The sequence below is a fragment of the Rattus norvegicus genome, chromosome 9, assembly GCF_021556685.1.
Source record: "Rattus norvegicus strain SHRSP/BbbUtx chromosome 9, alternate assembly SHRSP_T2T, whole genome shotgun sequence".
Classification (NCBI taxonomy): domain Eukaryota; kingdom Metazoa; phylum Chordata; class Mammalia; order Rodentia; family Muridae; genus Rattus; species Rattus norvegicus.
This window is the reverse complement of record NC_141542.1, coordinates 75,281,036-75,301,463: the sequence shown is the minus strand read 5'-3', so window position 1 is coordinate 75,301,463 and position 20,428 is coordinate 75,281,036. Positions and strand designations below refer to the sequence as shown.

The 20,428-nt window shown below is 39.3% G+C and overlaps 2 protein-coding genes across 34 annotated transcripts in view; one reads left to right on the top strand and one right to left on the bottom strand.

Moving 5' to 3' along the window:
- Positions 1–1,299: 1,299 nt before the first annotated feature.
- Ndufb3 (NADH:ubiquinone oxidoreductase subunit B3) lies at positions 1,300–11,650 on the bottom strand. Of its 2 annotated transcripts, none has more exons than NM_001106912.1 (3): positions 11,385–11,650; positions 5,977–6,124; positions 1,300–1,602 (listed from the first exon to the last, which is right to left on the bottom strand). In NM_001106912.1, exons 2-3 carry the CDS (start codon positions 6,120–6,122, stop codon positions 1,449–1,451), a joined length of 300 nt encoding a protein of 99 aa, NP_001100382.1. In that variant the 5' UTR covers positions 6,123–6,124; positions 11,385–11,650; the 3' UTR covers positions 1,300–1,448. The 2 variants fall into 2 exon arrangements, with proteins under 2 accessions (NP_001100382.1, XP_087421413.1); XM_087565287.1 differs by having other exon boundaries at positions 1,333–1,602; positions 5,977–6,243; positions 11,385–11,456.
- A 119-nt stretch (positions 11,651–11,769) lies between these two features.
- Hycc2 (hyccin PI4KA lipid kinase complex subunit 2) overlaps positions 11,770–20,428 on the top strand; it is a 72,238-nt gene continuing 63,579 nt past the window's right edge. For 24 of the 32 annotated variants that reach the window (XR_015628659.1, XR_015628661.1, XR_015628660.1 and 21 more), the window contains exon 1: positions 11,779–11,831. The gene's annotated coding sequence lies outside the window, so the exon portion shown is untranslated. 32 annotated transcript variants of the gene reach the window in all.

Here is a 20,428-nt window from a genome sequence, read left to right as displayed (position 1 = left end):
GATTTTAACTGTTGAGCCATCTCTCTTGCCTCTTAATCTTAACTGGTGTCTTAAAGATTTAACATGGGGGAATGTCTGGTTCATTAAAAAGTGTCAAGGCTTTCATGTTGGCAACATGAGGGCAGAGACTACAAATGGGATTAGTTCCTTAGTAGGAAACAGCCGGAGTGAACAAGTCTCCCCACCCCTAACCCTCTGCCCAGTGAGGATTCAGAGAAGAAACAGGATAAAGAAAATGAACATGACACATTTGAGTCACAAGGAAATGGATGACAGGATCTTCCTCTAAATAACAAGACCAATTCAAAAACCTAGAGGCAGAAAAGACAGCAATGGTCTTACCCAGCACTGGGCCCTGCACTGTGGAACATGGATCTCCCAAGCAGGATGTGGCACTGCTGTAATAGAGGCAGGGCTATCCCAGGGTAAGCAACAATTTCTGTTTGGATATGAGGTCAAGTCCGTGACTCAGGAGGTCATACACCCCAGGGAGGGAACTTACTACCACTATTTTGTTAAATGGTCACAGTCACTTTGTCAAACTGCCTTTTATATATTTACACTTGTACTTGTAAATTATCATTACTCTCAACTTTTTTTTTTTTTTTGTGGCCAGGAGCAATCAATATAAAGACTGATTGGTCAAAATGCTGAGATTAAATAACTTGAGTGCTCAGCCCTGAATCAAACGCTCCATGAACAGATGACAGGTAGACACAAACAGTTCAGGGACTATCATGCATGAGGGAACAAAAAGAATGTAGGAACAGGACAAGAAAGGCGGCTACAAAATGCTGTCCTCTGGACGTGACGTGGCTGTTGCACAGTGGTTACCTGCATAAGATTTAGCCAACCAACATTCCACCACAGATAGTGTAGAGGCTTGTGAGGCTCAAAGTGTAGCCAAGAAGTATTGGCAACTGGTGTCTACTTGGGGAGGGAGTCATGTTTTCCTCTGGAGCGTGGCTGCTGGTAAGTTGTCTAAGCTCCAGTGGACAGCTTCACACCTACGCACATATTGACACTCCTAACTGGACTCGCTGGGTCTTTAAAAAAAAAAAAAAACCCTCTTAGAACACATCATTTGTGTTGTTAAATTTTGTAGCTGCCTGCTATATGCAGAACATACCACTGCTGGTACCTCTGATACCCATCATTCCAAAAAACAGTCCAATATATGTGTGTGTACACATACATTTACGGACAGTCTTACTATATAGCTTAAGTAGCCTTGAACTCATGATCCTTCCTCCTCAGCTTTCCAAGTGCTGAGGTTACGGGTACATACATTAAGTTTTTCTTTTTAATTTTATTTAATAGTTACAAAAAACCCACAGTTTTTCTTGCTTTATTAAACCATACAATATTCTTTCAAGGACAGACACACAGCCAAGGATGCTATGGTGAGAGAAATCTTATTTTCATGGAAGACGTCACAGGTGCTCTCTTCAGTGATGCTTCTTATCCTCATGGGAAGTCAGGAAATACTCGGCCCCTAAAGCTACCACAAACGCAGCAAACCCCCATTTGAATCCTTTTAACATTACGCTCGTGAAGGTGATATTGTCTGCAAAGCCGCCCATGTATCTCCAAGCCTCATTGCTAAAAGAAAAAGATAAGAAACATTATAACCACATACACATTAATTCATCCAGCCAAATACATCTGATTTTCTTCTTCCTTAAATACTTACATGTTACATTAGTGGCATTTCTTTTTTGCTTGGTTGTGATTTTTTTTTTTTTTTTGGTGGGGCTTTGTTTCCTTTTGTTTTGTTTTTTCTTTTTTCTTTTTTTTTTTTTTTTTTTTTTTTTCGGAGCTGGGGACCGAACCCAGGGCCTTCCGCTTGCTAGGCAAGCGCTCTACCACTGAGCTAAATCCCCAACCCTTGTTTTGTTTTTGAAATATCATCTTGTTATATAGCCCTGGCTGTCCTGGAACTCACAATGTAGAGCAGGCTGGCCTCACAGTGATCTTGTCTCTGTATCCCAAGTGCTGGGGTTAAACACATGAGCCACTGTGCTGGGAACACTCTTTTCTCTGTGTTGTTGAAGCAGAGTCTCACTGTTTAGGTTAGGCTAGTCTCTGAGTTGTAGCAATCCTCCTGCTTCAGCCTCCTGAACTGCAAGACTATAGGCACAAATCACTACATCTGGTTCAAAGCAACATTATTTAATAACGTAGGTTGTAGTAGAAATATTTCTTTGCATAGGATAATTAAAAATATGTGACCAAGTCTCACATACAAAATATGAAGTAGTCCTCCTGCTCTAAGTTGACTGCTATCTACCTTACACATTGTGGTAAATATTAAAATGCCCAGTGTGCTTCGGCACATAAGGGCACACAGCTGACATTACTGCTGCTCTTCAAGAGGCTCACAGCCTTCCCTTGCCTGTGCTTCACAAGATTGAGTTCCTGCTCTGGTATAGTCTTCTGTGTATGCTGAACAGAGAGAGGTGGGTGGGGGGGAAGCTGACAGCTAGAGGGAGGTGTGTATTCTTGCATATATAGTCTAAATTAGTGAGAAAAAAATTGCTTTATAGGGGACCAAAAACCTTAAAAAACAAAGCAAAACAAAAACAAAACAAAACAAAACAAAAAAACCAACCAAACGACAACACCAAGCCCGGTGTCACTAGAAAATATGGAAACAAACTAAAGTGCTTAGATGCCAAAACCACACAAAGATGTCAGGGGTAGCTCAGGTTGTGGAACTCTGGAACTCACTGAACTCCGGAGCCTGCTCTGTAGGCCAGGCTGACCTTGAACTCAGACATCCACCTATCTCTGCCTCCCAAGTGCTGGGATTAAAGGCGTGTGCCACCACACCAGACCTGTTGCATATTCCTAACAAAATTTTAGAAAATTAAAACCAGTTATGTACAAACAAAAATGACATATCACAAAGAAATGCATAAAAATCTATCAACCAACAATAATAAAAAGCCAGGTATGTTCCCGAGTCTCTCTAGTCTGCCTACTCAGGAGACTCAGGTAAGAGTGCGCTGTGCCCAGGAATTAACAAGCTGGGACAGTCTGGCAGGACGGATTTTAAAAGAAAGGACACATTGGGAGCCACAGCACACACCTACAGCCCAGTACTCAGCGCTGAAAGGCATGAGTCACTGTTTAGGGTCAGCCTGAGCCATTGAGTGAGACTCCGTTGTAACCCACCAGGGAAAAGTCAAACCTTTATAGACTGACAATGTAATGCCATCTCTGCGACAGAACAGCCATTATACAAATGGAGATTTAAGGGATATAAATAAAAACTTACTAGAGCAGTAATTTAGCTAGAATAAAAGTTTAGCTAAATAATCGATGGGATATAAAATCATTATATGAAAATTAATTGCCAATGACACAGCTGGAAAATGAGATTTAAAATACCACTTACAATAGTACCACAAATATAAATTCAGCAAAATGCTCAAGAGAAGCAAGAAAATACTGTTTAAAATTTCAAAAAGTTGTAAGTCACTTGTGTGCTAAAAAGGTCACTATGTAAAAGGGCTAAATCATCTGCAAATTCATGTGAGTTCAGTATAAGCAGGAAGAGTCACGTTACGCATTTTGTAAAATAGTGAATGAGAGCCCAGTTAAAAGCCAAGTCAGCCATTTGTAGAAACTGATGAGCACATACTGGAATTTATAGGCAAATAAAAAGTGTTCAGAAGAGCTAAACCAATGAAAGGTAACCGAAGACCTTATACCTCCCTGTTAAAGACTGTGGCACTGGACCTAAGTGTAGACATTGAACAGAGTCCAGAAACAGACCACACAGAGATGGTCTATTGATTTTTGATGTATTTACCAAAGTAATTCAGTGGGGAATAATCTTTTAATAAATGGCCCTGATGTCCACCTATAATATTTGCCTTCCTTCTTTCTTCAAAGGACACAAAGATTAACTCAAGGCACTGGAGAGATCTCAGTAGCTAAGAGCTCTAACCAGAACGCCCAGGTTAGATTCACAGCAGCCACAGGAGGGTCAACAACTGTTTGTAACTGTCTCAGAGGATCCAACACCTTCTGATCACTGCAAGCACCAGATGCACATATGTGGTGCACAAATGCACATGCAGGCAAAATACCCATATTATAAAATAAGTACTTTTTTGTAAATAGAAAAATTAACTCAAAACGAATAATCATACCTCAATTTAAGAAAACCATAAGGTAGGGGTTGGGGATTTAGCTCAGTGGTAGAGCGCTTGCCTAGCAAGCGCAAGGCCCTAGGTTCGGTCCCCAGCTCCGAAAAAAAAAGAAAAAAAAAAAAAAAGAAAACCGTAAGGTAATGGATGTCTGCAAACCTAGGACTTAGGAGGCTAAAACAGGAAGATTCTGAGTCTAGGCCTGGCTTGGGTTAGACACATAACTGTCTCAAAAAGAATAAAAAGAAAAGGCTTCTAGAAAATATAGGATAAAAATTCTAGATGAGATACAAAAGTAATAGTGACAAAAATACTTAATTGGAAATTTATTGAAATTAAAAACATTAAGAGGATGAAAAGGCAGGTTAAACACAACATGGGAAAGAACATCAACATTATATATGGTAAAGGGCTTACTTTAAAAATATATAAAGAATTATTAAAGCTCAGAACAAGAGGTCAAAAGTCCCAAGGGTACACTGCACCAAAAATAAGCCGAGCAAACAACTCACAGATGTCCACACAGGATGACTAACACAAGCACTAGTGTTCGGCAGGGGAGGGAAGCCACGCCAACGCTTGGCTGCCATATTTACTAGAAGGGCTTCATCTTCCTTAGTTTTTTGAGATTAGCTGTTATGTAGCCCGCAGTGGCCACCAGTTTGATACACAGCTGAGGATAGGCTTTGTAATTCTAATCCTCCAACTTCCACCTTTCAGTGGCTGACAGTACAGGTGTGCACAACCATGTTTGGTGTTAGAATGGCTAACGTTAAAAGACTGAAAACACTAAGTACTGATGAGACCACTAAACAACTGAAATTTCACTGCTGGTGGAAATAGGTAAAAACACTACCTCTTTAGAAATGGTTGGCATTTCTTATAAAAAGACCCACAGATTTATCATATAATGAAAAAAATCTTCCCTTTTTTTTTTTTTTGGTTCTTTTTTTTCGGAGCTGGGGACCGAACCCAGGGCCTTGCGCTTCCTAGGCAAGCGCTCTACCACTGAGCTAAATCCCCAACCCCAAATCCTCCCCTTTTAAAGACAAGGTTTCTCTGTGTAGCCCTGGCTTTCCTAGGACTCACTTTGTAGACCAGGCTGGCCTCAACTTATAGAGATTCATCTGCCTCTGCCTCCCAAGTGCTGAGACTAAAGTCATGTATCACCACTGCTTGGTCAGAAATCCCACTCTTAAGTATTTAGCCAAGAGAAATGAAAATATATATCCATAGAGACTTGTAGCAACTTTACTCATAATAAAACCCAAAAGCTGGAAATAATTTGAATGGCTACCGTGGTAAACAAAATGTAGGATTTATATCACAGATGCAATGTGTGTAAAAAGTAAAAAGGCTACAGAAGACAGGCTTTCTAGAATGGATTTCATCCCCTGGTACTTAAAAAACAAACCCAAGAAACAAGAAAACTCAGCTCCCCTTGCCTGGGCAAAACATCATCATTGAGTGAAAAGCTGGGACAAAAGACATATCCCCCAGGAGTCTAATACAGAAAGCTTTGGTAAGGAAAACACTAGGGAAACTGAGAAGCAACTTTTCACGATACAAGATCGAGAGAGCATGGATACTGACTCTCTATATTCATAAATAACTAGGTTCCGACCAGCGAGAAGACTCAGTAGGTAAAGGTACTGGCTGCCAGGTCTGGCAACAGGACCACATGATAGCCCAGGACTCCCTTGAGTCCTCTCTATCTTCACACGTGTACTCTGGCAGATACATACCTACCCTCCTGCCCCAGTACACAAATAAAAAAAAGTCATTTCAAAAGGAGAAGACATTTCTAGACTAATCTTACCGAGCCCATGGATCCCTCAGCCCTCGTGCAGCAAGCTTCTTCTGCATTGCTTCTAATGGCGTCCCTTCAATTTTCCACTGTCTGTAATCTGGAAGTTCCATTTTACCATGACCATGTCCGTGTTCGTGACCATGTCCAGCAGCCATGTCTACCGGAAGAGGGACGGAGGGAAGGAGAGACTATAGACACCCAAGAGCCAAGTTTGATGTCTATGTTTCAAGTGAAATGTTTTGAAAGAGATACATTCTTGAAAACCTGAGTAGAAAGCTTTTACAAAAAGAAAGAACTTTACAAAAAGTTTATAAAAGTAAAAGATAGGTGAAGGCAATGAGACTCCAAGCAGTAACTTCTGGAGGAAGAAGACAGTTAATGAACGGCATAATTAGTTCTTTAACCTGTGCTTTAACTTCAGAAGTCTCTCCTAACGCCTAGATAATGGTTTTCTCTCTTTAGTCTTACTGCAAGAGTATGCAGAAGAGTGCATGCTATTTTGTTATCTTTCTCTAGCTAGTTCTTCAAAAATACATATTAATCCTTTTTGATATACAAGAGTACACGAATATTTTCTATAAAGTATCAGATAATATTCTAGGTCTTGTGGAAAAAAGAGGTAAAACTGAGGATGGGAGGGATGTTTTCAGCAAGATTTTACTGATAAAAATCTAAATATACTAAATAACTAAAATAGACTCATCTTACCGAGCCTTTTAATCAATAAATTACCTTTGCAAATAGACTATGTCAGTGGTTGTTTTAAGGTTTGTTTTGCTAGTGTAAAAATAAACTTTATCTTAGTCCTCATCTAAGTTGGTATGAATTTAAAATTCAAGGGTATGAATAGTGCTGAATTATTATTCATATAAGGGTAGCAGTTGGATTTCTACAATCATTGCTCTCCAGAAATAAAATCAACCCCCCCAAAAAATTCTACCATTATATTTCCATTTAATAATAGAAGTTCAATAGTAGGACAGGATTTTTCAAAATGGGATTTTACAAAACAGAAAAAAAAAAAGATGTATTAGTATATGCTGAAAACAGTATATGAAATGTTTATTTCATTAAACAGTAATACTAGGATATGAGAAAAAATGAACACAGTAACTAATGAATTAACCAAAATTTAAAATTTATAAAAATGTTAAGAAATCAGCTGGATATAGTGGTACATGCCTTTAACTCCAGTGGTTGAGGGGCAGAGGCAGGTGAATCTGTGAGTTCTTGGCCAGCCTGGTCTACAAATAGAGTTCCAGGGCTCTGTTACAGAGAAAACCCTGTAACAAACACCGCCCTCCACTTCTCCCCCAAAAAAGGGTAATCACAGAACATTATGTTAAAGATCTCCATATTTAAAAAATTAAAATATAGCTATTATCTACAAGTTAAAACTACAATACTCACAGCTTTGAATGAAACACTTCATCCATTACTTTATTATTATTTGGTGACATCAGTAAAGTAGTTTTCTCTGTGTTGGAACTTGCAGGTCAGGCTGGCCTTGAAAGCACAGAGACCCATCTTCCTCTGCTTCCCAAGTGCTGGAATTAAAGATGTGAGCCACCAACTGCCTGGCTATGTGTATACTTCTTTCCCCAGACACTAGAGAGGCTGATGTACAAAGATATTGTTGGATTCTAAGAGCCCAAGTTGGGAACAGGCCAGGCAATACTGTCACCGTGTCTCAAAAACAAAACAAAAAGGAATAATATAAAGGGGAAAAAATCGACTGTTTCAGATTTGAGAAAGATTTTTGAGACTCATTATTACCAAATAAAGGCTACTAGCACGAATTTAGAATGTAATGCTTTCACATGGTCATGGCATGTTAAAAACGAACTTTAAAAAATGTTTTATAGAGTTTACAAAACCAACCTCTATTTAAGCAAATGTAAACGCTAGGATATTAACCCTGATTGAGCATCTATAAAACAGAGTCCCCCAGCCTCAGTAGAGGAGGCTGACCTTCAATTTGATATGCATGGAAGGTTGACCTTCAGCTTCTGAGCCTCCTGACTCCATCTCTCCACTGTTGGGGCTACAGGCATGGGCAGTTATGCCCAATGGGCCAAATTGTGATACAATAAATTGCTTTTAAAATTAAAAGTGTAACTATTACCATAGTATAAGGCTACTTTGAAGCTACAATATTACTGTCTCAAAATACTAATTTGTAATGTAAGATTTTGAAGGAAAACATGAAACTCTATACCCATTTCTCTTGCACAAATTTCTTTAATAAAGCCAATATATTTTAATCTACTTAATTATAATATTTTAGAAAAAATTCTTCTATAGGAACTTCCAAAGTTAAACAAACATATTCCTAAGGAATCTTTGTTTTCTTTTAAATATTATAATCTCAGCTGAACTATGGTACACATTCATGTAGTCACAGCCACCTGAGGGCTAAGGCAGGTAGGTTACTTCAGACCAGTTTTGAAAGAGCCAGAGTTGGGGTCAGTGGGAAAGTTCCACAGCAAACCTCCAAGCACAAAGACCATTCCCTTCTAGGGAGTAGTTAGTTCCTGGAGCAACTGAAAACCAAACTGTCAAACAAAGCCACCTGTAACTCCCAACCAACCTCCCCTTGACTCCTAACCATTCCCCCCCTGGAGAGTCCAGAATGGTCCACTGATCACGAGTCAGCTTGGAGGTCACTTTGCCCCATCAATACCTTGCCTAGTTACCAACTGTTTGAATTCTGTCCCAATTGTTTGCAAGGTATATAACGCCCTGTCAGAGTCTGCTCAGGGGCATCTCCCCTTGAAGTGGGAGGACCCCGACATGTTGGAATTAAACTCCTCTTGCTATTGCATCGATCACTGCCTCTGTGAGTCTCATTCAAGAGGTCCTGAAAGAGGTTCAATTCAGACCTCACAGTTTAAGGCTGATGATGGGCAACATCATGTGAGCCCATCTCAAAATACCAAACAAAAATTACTGTTATTTCAAAAGAGACATAAATCAAACAACAAAATCTCAACTTCTCAATGGAAGAGTTTAAATTTATCTTTTTCTAAACAACTCATAGCTATGAAATGCAAGAAAATCACTCAGTCATTCTGTACTTCTAATCTTTCACAGTAACAAGAACCAAAATATATCTTGCAAGATGGAGAAATGTAGAGATCACATTGTGGTGTGCCTTCCATTTTCAAATCCAAGTGGTGAAACCGAGCACAAGTGTACTGAAAATACTGGCATGACCTAAAAACATTCACTGGGAGTGATGGCACATGCCTTTAATCCCAGCACTGGGGAGGCAGAGGCACGTGGGCAACCTGGTCTACAGAGCAACTTCCAGGACTGTCAGAACTACAGAGAAACCCTGTCTCAAAAAATGAAAAGGGGGAGGGGGTAAGAAAGGATGTTCAAATATATATATGGCCACCAATTCCTCTTCTGGATCTGTGCTGTCTCATTTATTAGCTTCTAACACTTAAAATGTGGCTAAGGAACTGGGAATTTTAATCAATTTAAATTTCAAAATAAATTCTTAAAAAAAATTTACTTGTGGGGTGTGTGTGTGTGTGTGTGTGTGTGTGTGTGTGTGTGTGTGTATGTGTGTGTATGATGCTGCATGGGACTGTCCTTGGATGCCAAGGAAGGTATTAGATTCCTGGGAGCTAAAGTAATAAATAGTTGGCAATTGTGAGCCATTTGGTGTGGGTGCTAGGAGCCCAATTCAGGTTCTCTGGAAGAGTAACAAGTATCAAAACAGTATCTACAGTATGAAAATGCAGAGTAATCATTAGTAGTGTATATAAATACATATACTTGTTCAAGACAACGTTTCTCTGTGTAGCCCTAGCTGTTCTGGAACTTGCTCTGTAGACTAAGCTAGTGTTGAACTCAGATATTCACCTGTGTCTACACCAAGTGCTAGGACTAAAGGCCACCACACCAGGCTTCTGAGTGTATCTTTAAATAAGAATATGTTTAACATATTGGGTTAGATTTTCTTTTTACTTTTAGTGTCTACTACAAATCTTAATTTTACATATGTGGCTTCCATTGCATTTCTTTGGCCATCATCTCTTAAGAGAAATTCCTGAATGTGCATGACAAGGAATATGTCTATCAGACTTTTTTCCAAGTGAAGCACACATTATCACTGGGGTATGAGCCACCCCTGTCTTACAAGAATATTGTTTATTCTCTCGAGATAGTCTCACAAAGCTCAGTTTCATCTCAAGCTTGACATGCAGCTAGGGAAGCCTCTGGACTTAGTCCTTCTATCTCTATCTCCCAAGTGCCAGGAGTGCAGGCCTGTGAATCATGCTGGGTTCCTACTTTTAAAAAAAGTATTTATTTAGAGTCTTGTGTGTGTGTGTGTGTGTGTGTGTGTGTGTGTGTGTGTGTGACCCCCATGTGGAGGTCAGAGGACAACCTAACCAAACTGGTTCTCCCCTCACACCATGGAGTGAGTTATACTGCACTAAGGGCTCAATGACAGGCAACTATTTTACTTTTACAACTGCCCATTTAAGAACAGTAAAGAAATATTCAACCACAAATGAACATACAATTGTGGAAATTTTAAATGCTATCTGCCTGTGTCAGAAGTGAACTTATGGGCTGGAGAGATGGCTCAGCAATTAAGAGCACTGACTGCTCTTCCAGCAACCACATGGTGGCTCACAACCATCTGTAATGGGATCTGATGCCCTCTTCTGGTGTGTCTGAAAACAGCTACAGTGTACTAACATAAAATAAATAAATCTTTTTTTTTTTTAAAGTGAACTTAAAACTTCAGTGATGATCAACCTCCACTAACAATGGCTCGTTCTAGCAGTGGGGAAGTGTTAACTATCTTTCCCTAAGGAAGAAGAATGATGTTACTTCATCACATACACTTTTACAGTTTATCTGGGGCTTTCAAGTGTGTTTCTCAAATTCCCCTCATTTAAAAACTGATGGCCGTAAAAATGAGAATGTACAAATAAAATGTTATACTTTAGTATCCAATCTTTAATCCTAGGACTATGCAATAGTCTTGATTTTGTGACTTGCTTTTTTCACTTAAATACTGTACCATAAACACTTATATTAGGGAACTCGTACATAAAATACAAGCTTGTGAAACAACCGTTGCAATTATTTCTTCTAGTTTTAAGTATTTTCGGGACAGAGTTCTTCTTTACCCTATTCAAACACAACCCCAAAAGCCAGGAGGCGAGGAGTAAATTGCATCTGGCAGCGGCGTGTTAAAACATCTCTGGGATTTAACCACCACAGTAATTCTCACAGTATCCTTCATCCGCCTCCCCTCGTCCAGCTGTACTAGGCAGCAGGGCTCCCTAGCTAGGTCCCGGATCTCCTCCCGGTCTGAGCTCGTCCTCTCAACACTCTCCACTTCTGCATTTCCCAGATTTATCCAGAAGTCTCCCATCAACTCCCTAAATTACCTGACAGCAATGTGACCTCCCAGGACACTCAATATTCAACCTTCCAGCTGGAGCCAACCGGAAACGGACGTTGTTTCCTCTAGTTTCTTACGACAGGAAAGTGGAGGAGATAGTAAACGTTCCGGGACTAGCGCAAGGCTCCCAGACAAGACAGAGATGACATGAAAAAGCCTGGAAGTCGATATTGTTTTCTACTCTTTGCAGCTGGAGTTTGACTGCGGTAGGAGACACGGAGGAGGAGGACGATGAAGCCTTGTTCTCCTTGCTCCCGGACGGAATCTGTAAGAGGTGCACCGAAAGGCGGGCCAAAGCCATAGCGCAGCCAATGAGAGCGGTTGTTATTAAGCACGTGGACCCACTCAATGAGAAGGCTGGTTGTTATGCTGCAGTTGGCAGGCTGCTGCGGGAGGCGGTGGCGGTAGGAAGCCTGAGGCTGCGGGGTGACAGGTAGGCGGCGGTGCTGTCTTGGGGGGTAGGAAGGGCGACAACGCACGGTGCCCGGGGTGAAGAGGGTTTTCTTCTCCGGCTGCGGACATGGTAGCCGGGAGCTGACGAAGGTGAGGTGGGGTGGCGGCAGCAGGAATGTTGGCGGATCCGAAACCCTGCAGACCTGAGAGCAAGCTCGGGAGGGTCGTGAGAAGGCGACTGCTGAGGTGGCTTGAGGATGAGCGTTGTGGGGCAACTTGGGGTCCTAGGAAGGGCGTTAGGGTGTCGGTGGCTTAGGCTAAGGCGGGAAGGAGGCGGGAGCAAGACACATTGGTAGTGAGGGCTGAAGAAATTTCTTGCAGGAAGCCTCAGGCAAGAAAAGGACGCGGCTTTGCAGACACCTGAGTGAAATCCTAGGGGTTGTTCTTAGGGCCGTTTCCTGGGATCGGGGAGCGGTGTGAAGAAGAAAAATATTTATTTATTGGTGGTCAGATCTAGAAATTAGTGGCTGTACATTATGTAACCCCTGGCAGTTATTTTTCTAAATAACTCGACTGACCCTGGTAGAAGAAGAGCGCTTGCAACACCTTGGTTTTTCTGAACACTTTCTCCTTGTTGGTTCCAGTGTTTTCTCTACCGAGGTAGGGTCTGGAGGAGGAGGACAGCGTGAAGGCAAGAGTAGTCACGAAGCGCTTATCCCAAATATGGGCTTGAGTCGAGAGACAACACGACGTTAGCTTTAGATGAATGTTGTCAGATTCGTGTTTTGTAGTACACGAATTTGCTTTGCGGCTTTAACCTTCAGAAAAGTGGGAAACCGTTTAAATCTATAGAAGAAGGCAAATGCTGATTAGAAAATGAACAGTAAATTAGTAGACAACTCGCTCCCGATGTTTGGACTTTAAGAACTGTGAAAATAAGGTGGAAATCTTAACAGAGGAGTGTCAACTTTTAAGTGATTTCCCTTGTTAAGTCTGAGAAGCTAGTTGTGAGTTATGCCTTAGACTTAAAAAATAAGCTCACTGAGTGTCATGGGCGTTGATAAAAATTTATTTACAAGCTTAAGACTATCTTGTTTAGTCTTTTAAATCCACGGTTTGAATGGCGAAATACAGTTCTAAAACAAACTATGTCAGCACGTATTGTGGAAGGGCACTTGCTTTTATAATTCATTGGAAAAATATCTTCAAAAACTGGAAAACTAAAAAGTGGCACTATAAATTACTAACGTGTAAGCTGCCTAAGATGCCGTCAAGTTAGAAGATGAGGACAAATGTAATGTCAAGGAAATGTATTGTTTTTCTGGGCTTGTTACTTAACTCCAGTTAGAAAAACTTTCCAAGATGTAATCTTTTTCCTACTATTGATGATTTGTACATAAAAATGTATACATATATGTAACATAAACATACATATACATATAAAGTTAGACTTTTGGGGTTTTTTCTCTCAAAATATTATTTGAATAGAAATGGGGAGGGGTTGGGGATTTAGCTCAGTGGTAGAGCGCTTGCCTAGGAAGCGCAAGGCCCTGGGTTCAGTCCCCAGCTCCGAAAAAAAGAACCAAAAAAAAAAAAAGAAAGAAAGAAATGAGTCATTAGTATTTGTTTGGCGTGTCCAGTACACTGGGGTATTTGTTAGTGCTTTAAATAAATTTTAGATGATATTGGTGTTTTATTATTTGTCTTTTATCTTTTTACAAGAATAATGGTATTTTAGTCACAAAGAAAACTTACATTTTTGCTTTAAGTGAAATTCTATAGTGCTTTACATACAAAAAGTACAATGTGTACATATTGTAAATAGATATTTGCCTTTAGGTAGGTTGATTTAAGAGAGAGCGTGTGGGGGCTGGGGATTTAGCTCAGTGGTAGAGCGCTTACCTAGGAAGCGCAAGGCCCTGGGTTCGGTCCCCAGCTCCGAAAAAAAGAACCAAAAAAAAAAAAAAAAAAAGAGAGAGAGCGTGTGTGTCTCTGTGTTTCTCTTATGTAACCAGCCCACTCCAGCTGTCTTAGAGAACTAATGGCTGGTTTTCAGTGGCCAGTAGGTGTCATTGTAGAATGCCATAAACTGAACACTTGTGTAGGGAATTACCAAAGAGTTTAAAAATAGTCCCAAATTGGCTTCTAATAGTATCTGGATGATTATTTATAAATCATAAAGATTCTGTATTTTGAAAGATTTCAGTGTCAAAAATATTTGTAAATGATTTGACACACTGATTGTAAAGAAAATATTTTTGCTTGTTTCAAAATGGATCTTGTAAGTTTTGCTTGTTAATATAACCTTTAATCAATCTCTCTTCCCTCTCTCCTCCTCTCTTTCTGTCTAGACAGTCACTATGTAGTGTGGGCCGGCCTTAAACACATAGATATGCACTCACTTTTGCCTCCTGAGTACTGGGATTAAAGGCTGCACCACCACAGCCAGTCCTAAAGTCTTTAATAACTACTAGATTTAATTGGTGTTAGTATACAACTTTTACATCTTATCATAGTAAGTTCTAGAATGATTTTCAGCCTGACTGAGCTTTATTATAGAAAAAACAGTACTACATAGTAAAGTTAACTGCTTTCTGTTAATCTTTTTTTTTTAAATAAAATATGGGTAGAAACCTCAACCAAGTTGAACTGTCAACAAAAATATTTTGTTGTTCTTTTAATGCCAGAGCAACAGATTGTGTGTGTGTGTGTGTGTGTGTGTGTGTGTGTGTGTGTGTTTCACTGCTTGTTGCTTTTCCCCACCTCTGGAATATTTTCCTTTTACATTGGCAAGTTTTGTAGACTACTTTTCTCACTATAGGTACTGCATATTTCTCAATGTCTAAAATGTAATGTAGTGGATTCCAGTGAGTGTTGGCACAGAAATCTATGAAGGTGGTTTACACCTACTGTAATACAGTTCTTTGCTTCTATAGTCTTCTGATGAGCTTGTCCTTTTCCTAGGTCTGTCCCTTATGCTTGCCATAATAGAACTCTTTAAAAGGAGGGGGATTTGAGGGGTTGGGAAGATGGCTTAGCAGGTATAGCACCTGCCATGCTAGAATTTGGATTCCCCAGGACCAACATATATGCCAGATGGGCATTGATGGTCAGTCCATAATCCCAGAACTTAAAGAGGCAGAGATGGGAACCACCAGTGCAAGCTGACTAGATGGACTAGTCACATTGGCAAGCTTCGGGTTCAGCTGAACGTGTATGTATAAGGTGCAGAGTGAATGAGGAGGACACCGAATCAACCTTTGGCCTTTACATACACACATACATACATACATACATACATGCCTGCACATATGTATACCCCCACACAGCAGCCACAGCACATGCACACTACTGATGAAAGAGTTGGACCTACTTTTGAGACTCCTCTATGAAGAGAAAGAGAGAGAGAGATCTCAAAATAGTCCAGGGAGTTTTTTAAGCTCATAAAAAAGGACACACGCATATGTTTTATCTGTGCTTCCATTTAGAATCTTAAAGATAAAATATGAAGAAGTAGATACATTTGGAGGGAGGAGGAGGGGGAATCCCTGAATGATTTGCTTTGCATCTGGACTTGACTTTAAAACCTTTGATCTAATTCAGCTTCTGTCACTTGAGAGTTTGAAGCAGTAACAGCAGCTTTAGCTGAGTGAACCAGCTGCCAAATCTACCAGGATTTTATAGCTCAATAAACTGTCTCTATTTAATGTCATAGCTAGAGTAGTTTTCTAGCTGAAGTTGAAGTTGCCAAAAATAAAAATGTTCTGAATGTTTTGGTTTCAATTAGTTTCTACTTGGCACTTAACCACTTTCCATAAGTCAAGCAATTTCTTTTTACAACTTAGTTCTATACTAATTAATTTACAAAGATATTTACTCATTTTACTCATGTGTCATAAAGCTATATTGTCTTAGAATTAAATTAAAAATTAAAAATAAGAATTGCAAGTTTAACTGACTGGTGGTGGCACAAACCTTTAGTCCCAGCACTTGGAAGGCTTACGCAGGTGGATCTTTCCCAGAACAGCTGGGGCTATATGAAAAAACGCTGTCTTGAAAAAAATGTTAAAAAAAAAAAACCAAAGAATTACAAATTTATTCGATTAAACAGTTTTCAGTAGATCATAGATATAAGTATATAGATATACAGCCAATAATATGTAGTAAATTTAGAATTGTAAATCTTTTGACCTTGACATAGGCCAAGTTTAGAAACTTAAGGACTTTAAGCCTAATAATGTTTAGAGATTTGGCTGTTCTGAAACATGTATTAGAAAAACTAACAGGCTTATAAATTTAAATGAGTAATAGATAAAATGGTGTGATTTAATTATTCCTGATGATTCTTTTTTTTTTTTTTTTTTGGTTCTTTTTTTTCGGAGCTGGGGACCGAACCCAGGGCCTTGCGCTTCCTAGGCAAGCGCTCTACCACTGAGCTAAATCCCCAACTCCCTTTAATTATTTATAAAGTTAGTTTAGGTTTGAAGATTAGCTGCCAAAATAATAGTCATATATTATAGTAAAAGGCACTGATATTGAATGGTAAAGATGGGTCACCAGGTAGTCATTTTGCTGTAGAGTAACTGTAGCCATCAAGAAATTTAAGTAAGTTAATTCATTGCCCATCTGACTGATTGACTGACTTTCTTTCTTCCTTTTTCTTTTCCTTTTTGTTTTTTGAGATAAGAATCACTGTGTGGCTCTGGCTGGCTTATGAATTCATAAATATCCTGCCCTTTCCAGAGTTGGCATTACAGGTGGCACTGCCACACCTGGCTGTATTTTCTCTTTTATCATCTTGTTAATGTACTGAAGCTAGAATCCTGACGTTATTTTTCTTGTTTACTTTTGCTTTTGGGTTAGTTTGAGATGGGTTTCAATAGTAGTCCAATCTGGATTTGCCTCTGATTTCTGAATGATGGGATTACAAGTGTGCTTCTACTTAGCTTTGTAATGTTTTCTTTGACACTATTAATGGGACTGGAGATGTAGTATGGTAGTTGTCAGTGTACTAGATTCCTTTAGCCCTTCAGCTGAATTGTAACTGTGGTATGTCCTCAAAGAGTAGAGGCTCTTCAGCCAGCCTTGCTTTCTCTCTGCCCTTCCCATTACAGTAGAAATACCTGACACTTTATGTGCATTAAATTGAGGCATAACTGAAGTTGCTCAAAGTGTCTAGTACTACAGATTTATTGCTAAAGTCAACTTTCTTCCTTATTGGTTGAGTGTTGTGTTTGGCTGCAGTGATGGTGCACATCTTTAATTCCAGCACTCTGGAGGTAGAGAGGCAGGCAGACCTATGTGAGTTTGAGGCCAGCCTAGTCACAGAGTGAGTTTTAGGACAGTTAGACTATACAAAGAAACCCTGTCTCAAAAAACAAAAAAATTAAAAATAAATAATAATAAATTAAAAATAAGATACGGAACAAGTAACCTCTGCTTTAAAAATATAGTTCACATCTTCTTTGTTTAAATTTTTTAAAATCAGAAATAAAGTGTGTAGGATTGATACACTCAAGAATTGTCAGGGATCCAGGCTTCTTCTCATTCTCCTTTGTCTTGTTTACTTTGTGTCTTCCATTCTCAAGGTCACCTAGTAATACTGACAGGTGAAGAAGGCAGAAGAAAGGAACACAGAGTGGGCACGCTCATCTTTTAAGAAACATCCTTAAAAACCCTTTGCAGAACTTCTTTGACTTTATTGAGTGAAGCTTAGTCTATCATTATACATGGTTGCAAATACAGTTTAGAAATGGCTTAGTTGAGTGTATAGACTAGATCAGTGGGTTCAGTGTTGTATATAAACCAGTAGTCTTTTTCATATTTGCTTCTTTTCATCTTTATCATGTCTATTGTTGATTGCCTTTTGTTGCTAAACTGTTCATTCAATATGAATTAACTTCTGTGTACTTGATCTTATTAAGAACTAGAAATGCAAACCCAACAGAGATATACTCTCTGTTCTAGAGCAGTTGTAGTTTAATAATAAGACTTAAAAACTTCCATGCAAGTTTTTGAGGAGAAAAAGAGAATTATGTTTTTAGGTCTATTGGAAATAGCTACCACTCTGCCTTTGTTTACCATAGCAGTTTTTACAAGGGGTAAGGGGTGACCTTTTTGGAGGGGGCATTATTAAATGGAAAGGAACGAACTTTTCATGTTCCGAGGTAGAAGGAAAAGGCTGTTCCCTAATCCCAAGAAAAAGGAGTCCTAGTGGTCACTCTCTTGAATTCTGTATGCCACTAACATTTGTCCTCTGACTTGATATCTGTGTATTCACTAATCTTAGATGTTACTATTCTAAAGAATATATACTGATGTCCTACCTATTATAAGGGTTCTCTGTTCCAAAAGGTTCTAGAAATGGTTTTAGGTTATATTTCATCTTTAAGGTACATTTATCAGTGTTGTCCAGAAAAACAACCACCAATAAAGTATGTTTCTGTGTGATTCATTATGAAACTGGTTAGAAATTGACTCATATGGCTAAGTTAACCCGTCTCAAGAACTGCAAGACAAAACTGGCTGGCTGGAGACACAGAAAGGGAAAAAGTTTGACCCCAAAAACAAGAAGGTGGTAATGTCCTAGGGAAAAGACATATTCAAGTAGAAAGAACACACTTTTACCTGGGAAATGTCTAGCATGTTTTGTTCTATGTGGACCTCAGATTGTGTGAAAACCACTTACCCCAAGCAAAGGAAATGTGTTTCATTTAGTCTATAGATAGAGTAACTGCTATCCACAGGAACTTCAAAGAAACACCCAAGACAATGTTTGACTGTATATCTGGGTAAGTGAAATTGGCAGTATTTTTAGCCAAGGTGGGGGCAGAAATATATCATGAAATGGTTATGAACATAAATGATGTTTTAATGTCTCTAATAACTATTAATTTGACAGTGAAAATACCAGTAATTTCTACTAGAGTTCAAATCACAGAAATTTTTGTGTCCCCCGTGTACATAGTCTAATGAAAATATAAGTCTTATAGATTGATAAAAGAATTAAAACTTTGTTATTTCTGAAGTATTGTGAGTTCTGTTCACAGTCCTGGACTCTAGGCTAACAACTTGGGGTGGGAGAGGAAGACTGAATTGATGGAGGGAGAAGCTTTGTAAACGAAGGCGATTCTTCATTTGAGAGCAGAAAGAGGGGTACGATAGTAAGGACATGGTTAAAGGTACTCCCAAGAGGAGAGAAGCTACAGACAGTGCTTGGAGAAGTGAGATGGCCTAGTTTCTCATGGAATTGTTGATCTGCATTGATGAGGGAATGCTGAATGAGAGGGTACTCGCCTGACTCTCCAGTACTCAGGAGGCTTAGGCAGGATTACAAATTGGGTTGCTTAACAAGACTGGTGTTTTGTTTCTTTTTAAAGGATTGTTTAATTTATATCCCAGTCTTGCTAACAGGGCCATTTGTTCATAAGCCTAGTAAGGAAAGGAAATGCTAATTAAAAAAAAACCATTTAGCCAAAACTTTATATCTGTATCTCAGGTCACCTCTCTTTTCACTACTTTCCTTTTATATCTTTATGTATCATGTAAAGCTGAACCTACTGGGGTATTTCCTTTTCTTCTTCCTAGTGGGCTACTTTGTTGTAGTAATTTCAGTTTATTTTATGAAACCACACACAAACCAAAGTCATTTTTTCCCCCTTTGGGTTGTAGAGAAATTTACAAGGTCATAGAATAAGGTGGGGTGACATGTAGTAGAGGTAAAAGCCCTAGATTCTAGAACTGTTTCTTTTCTCTTGTGCTTTTGTGGCTTGCTGTAATCTTATTGTATAACTGCCGTAGTCAGGGTTAGCTGATAATGTGGTCACAGTAACAACCAATCTTCAAGTAATAGCTTGGGTTTGTTTGTTTGTTTGTTTGTTTGTTTGTTTGTTTGTTTTTAAAGAAAAGGGTATTTATTGCTTTGTGAAATCTGCTGCAGGCCTGGATGGTTCCAGGCAGCTGTCTTTACTTGGTGGGTCAGCAGTGCACCCTCTTGACTCTGTTGGTTATCAGGTTATCAGAACAGCAAGGGACTGATATGCTAGATATTGCTAGATAGTGAAGTGCCTTTATAGGAGTTGATTTCACCTTTTGATTAAAATGTCATCAATTCACATATAACTAGAAGATAGAGAAATAAAGGTTCTCTTTTGTGTACTGAAGAGGAGAAGAGAACCAATATATGTCTGTCACTTCCATTAATGAGCAAATGCTGCTGGCACAGCAGCCTTGTGGCTTGGTGGAGCAGACACTCAGTTCATGATTAGGGTGCATGGTCACATTGGGATCTTAACTTTCTTGCAGGGTCCAAAAGGAGCTGTTTCTTGAAAGGAGGATAATCATCTTCAGGAGGCATAGTTTCTTTCTATTAAAGTGGTAGTTCTCAGCCAGGGCAGTTTTGCTCCCAAGGGGATATTTGATGGTATTTGGAGATATTTTGTCAAGTTTAGAGACAATGTCCTACCTTGTATGCATAGGGCAGTCTTTCACAATGTCAGGAATGACGAAAATGCAGGCTGTGCCAAGGTGGAGTTCTTGACCTAGTAGTCTCATGTTGTGACTTTTCTATAGGGAGCTACTGGTAGTTTTATATAGCTACCTTATCATCTGTCATAGACATTTGAATACCAGTAAGTT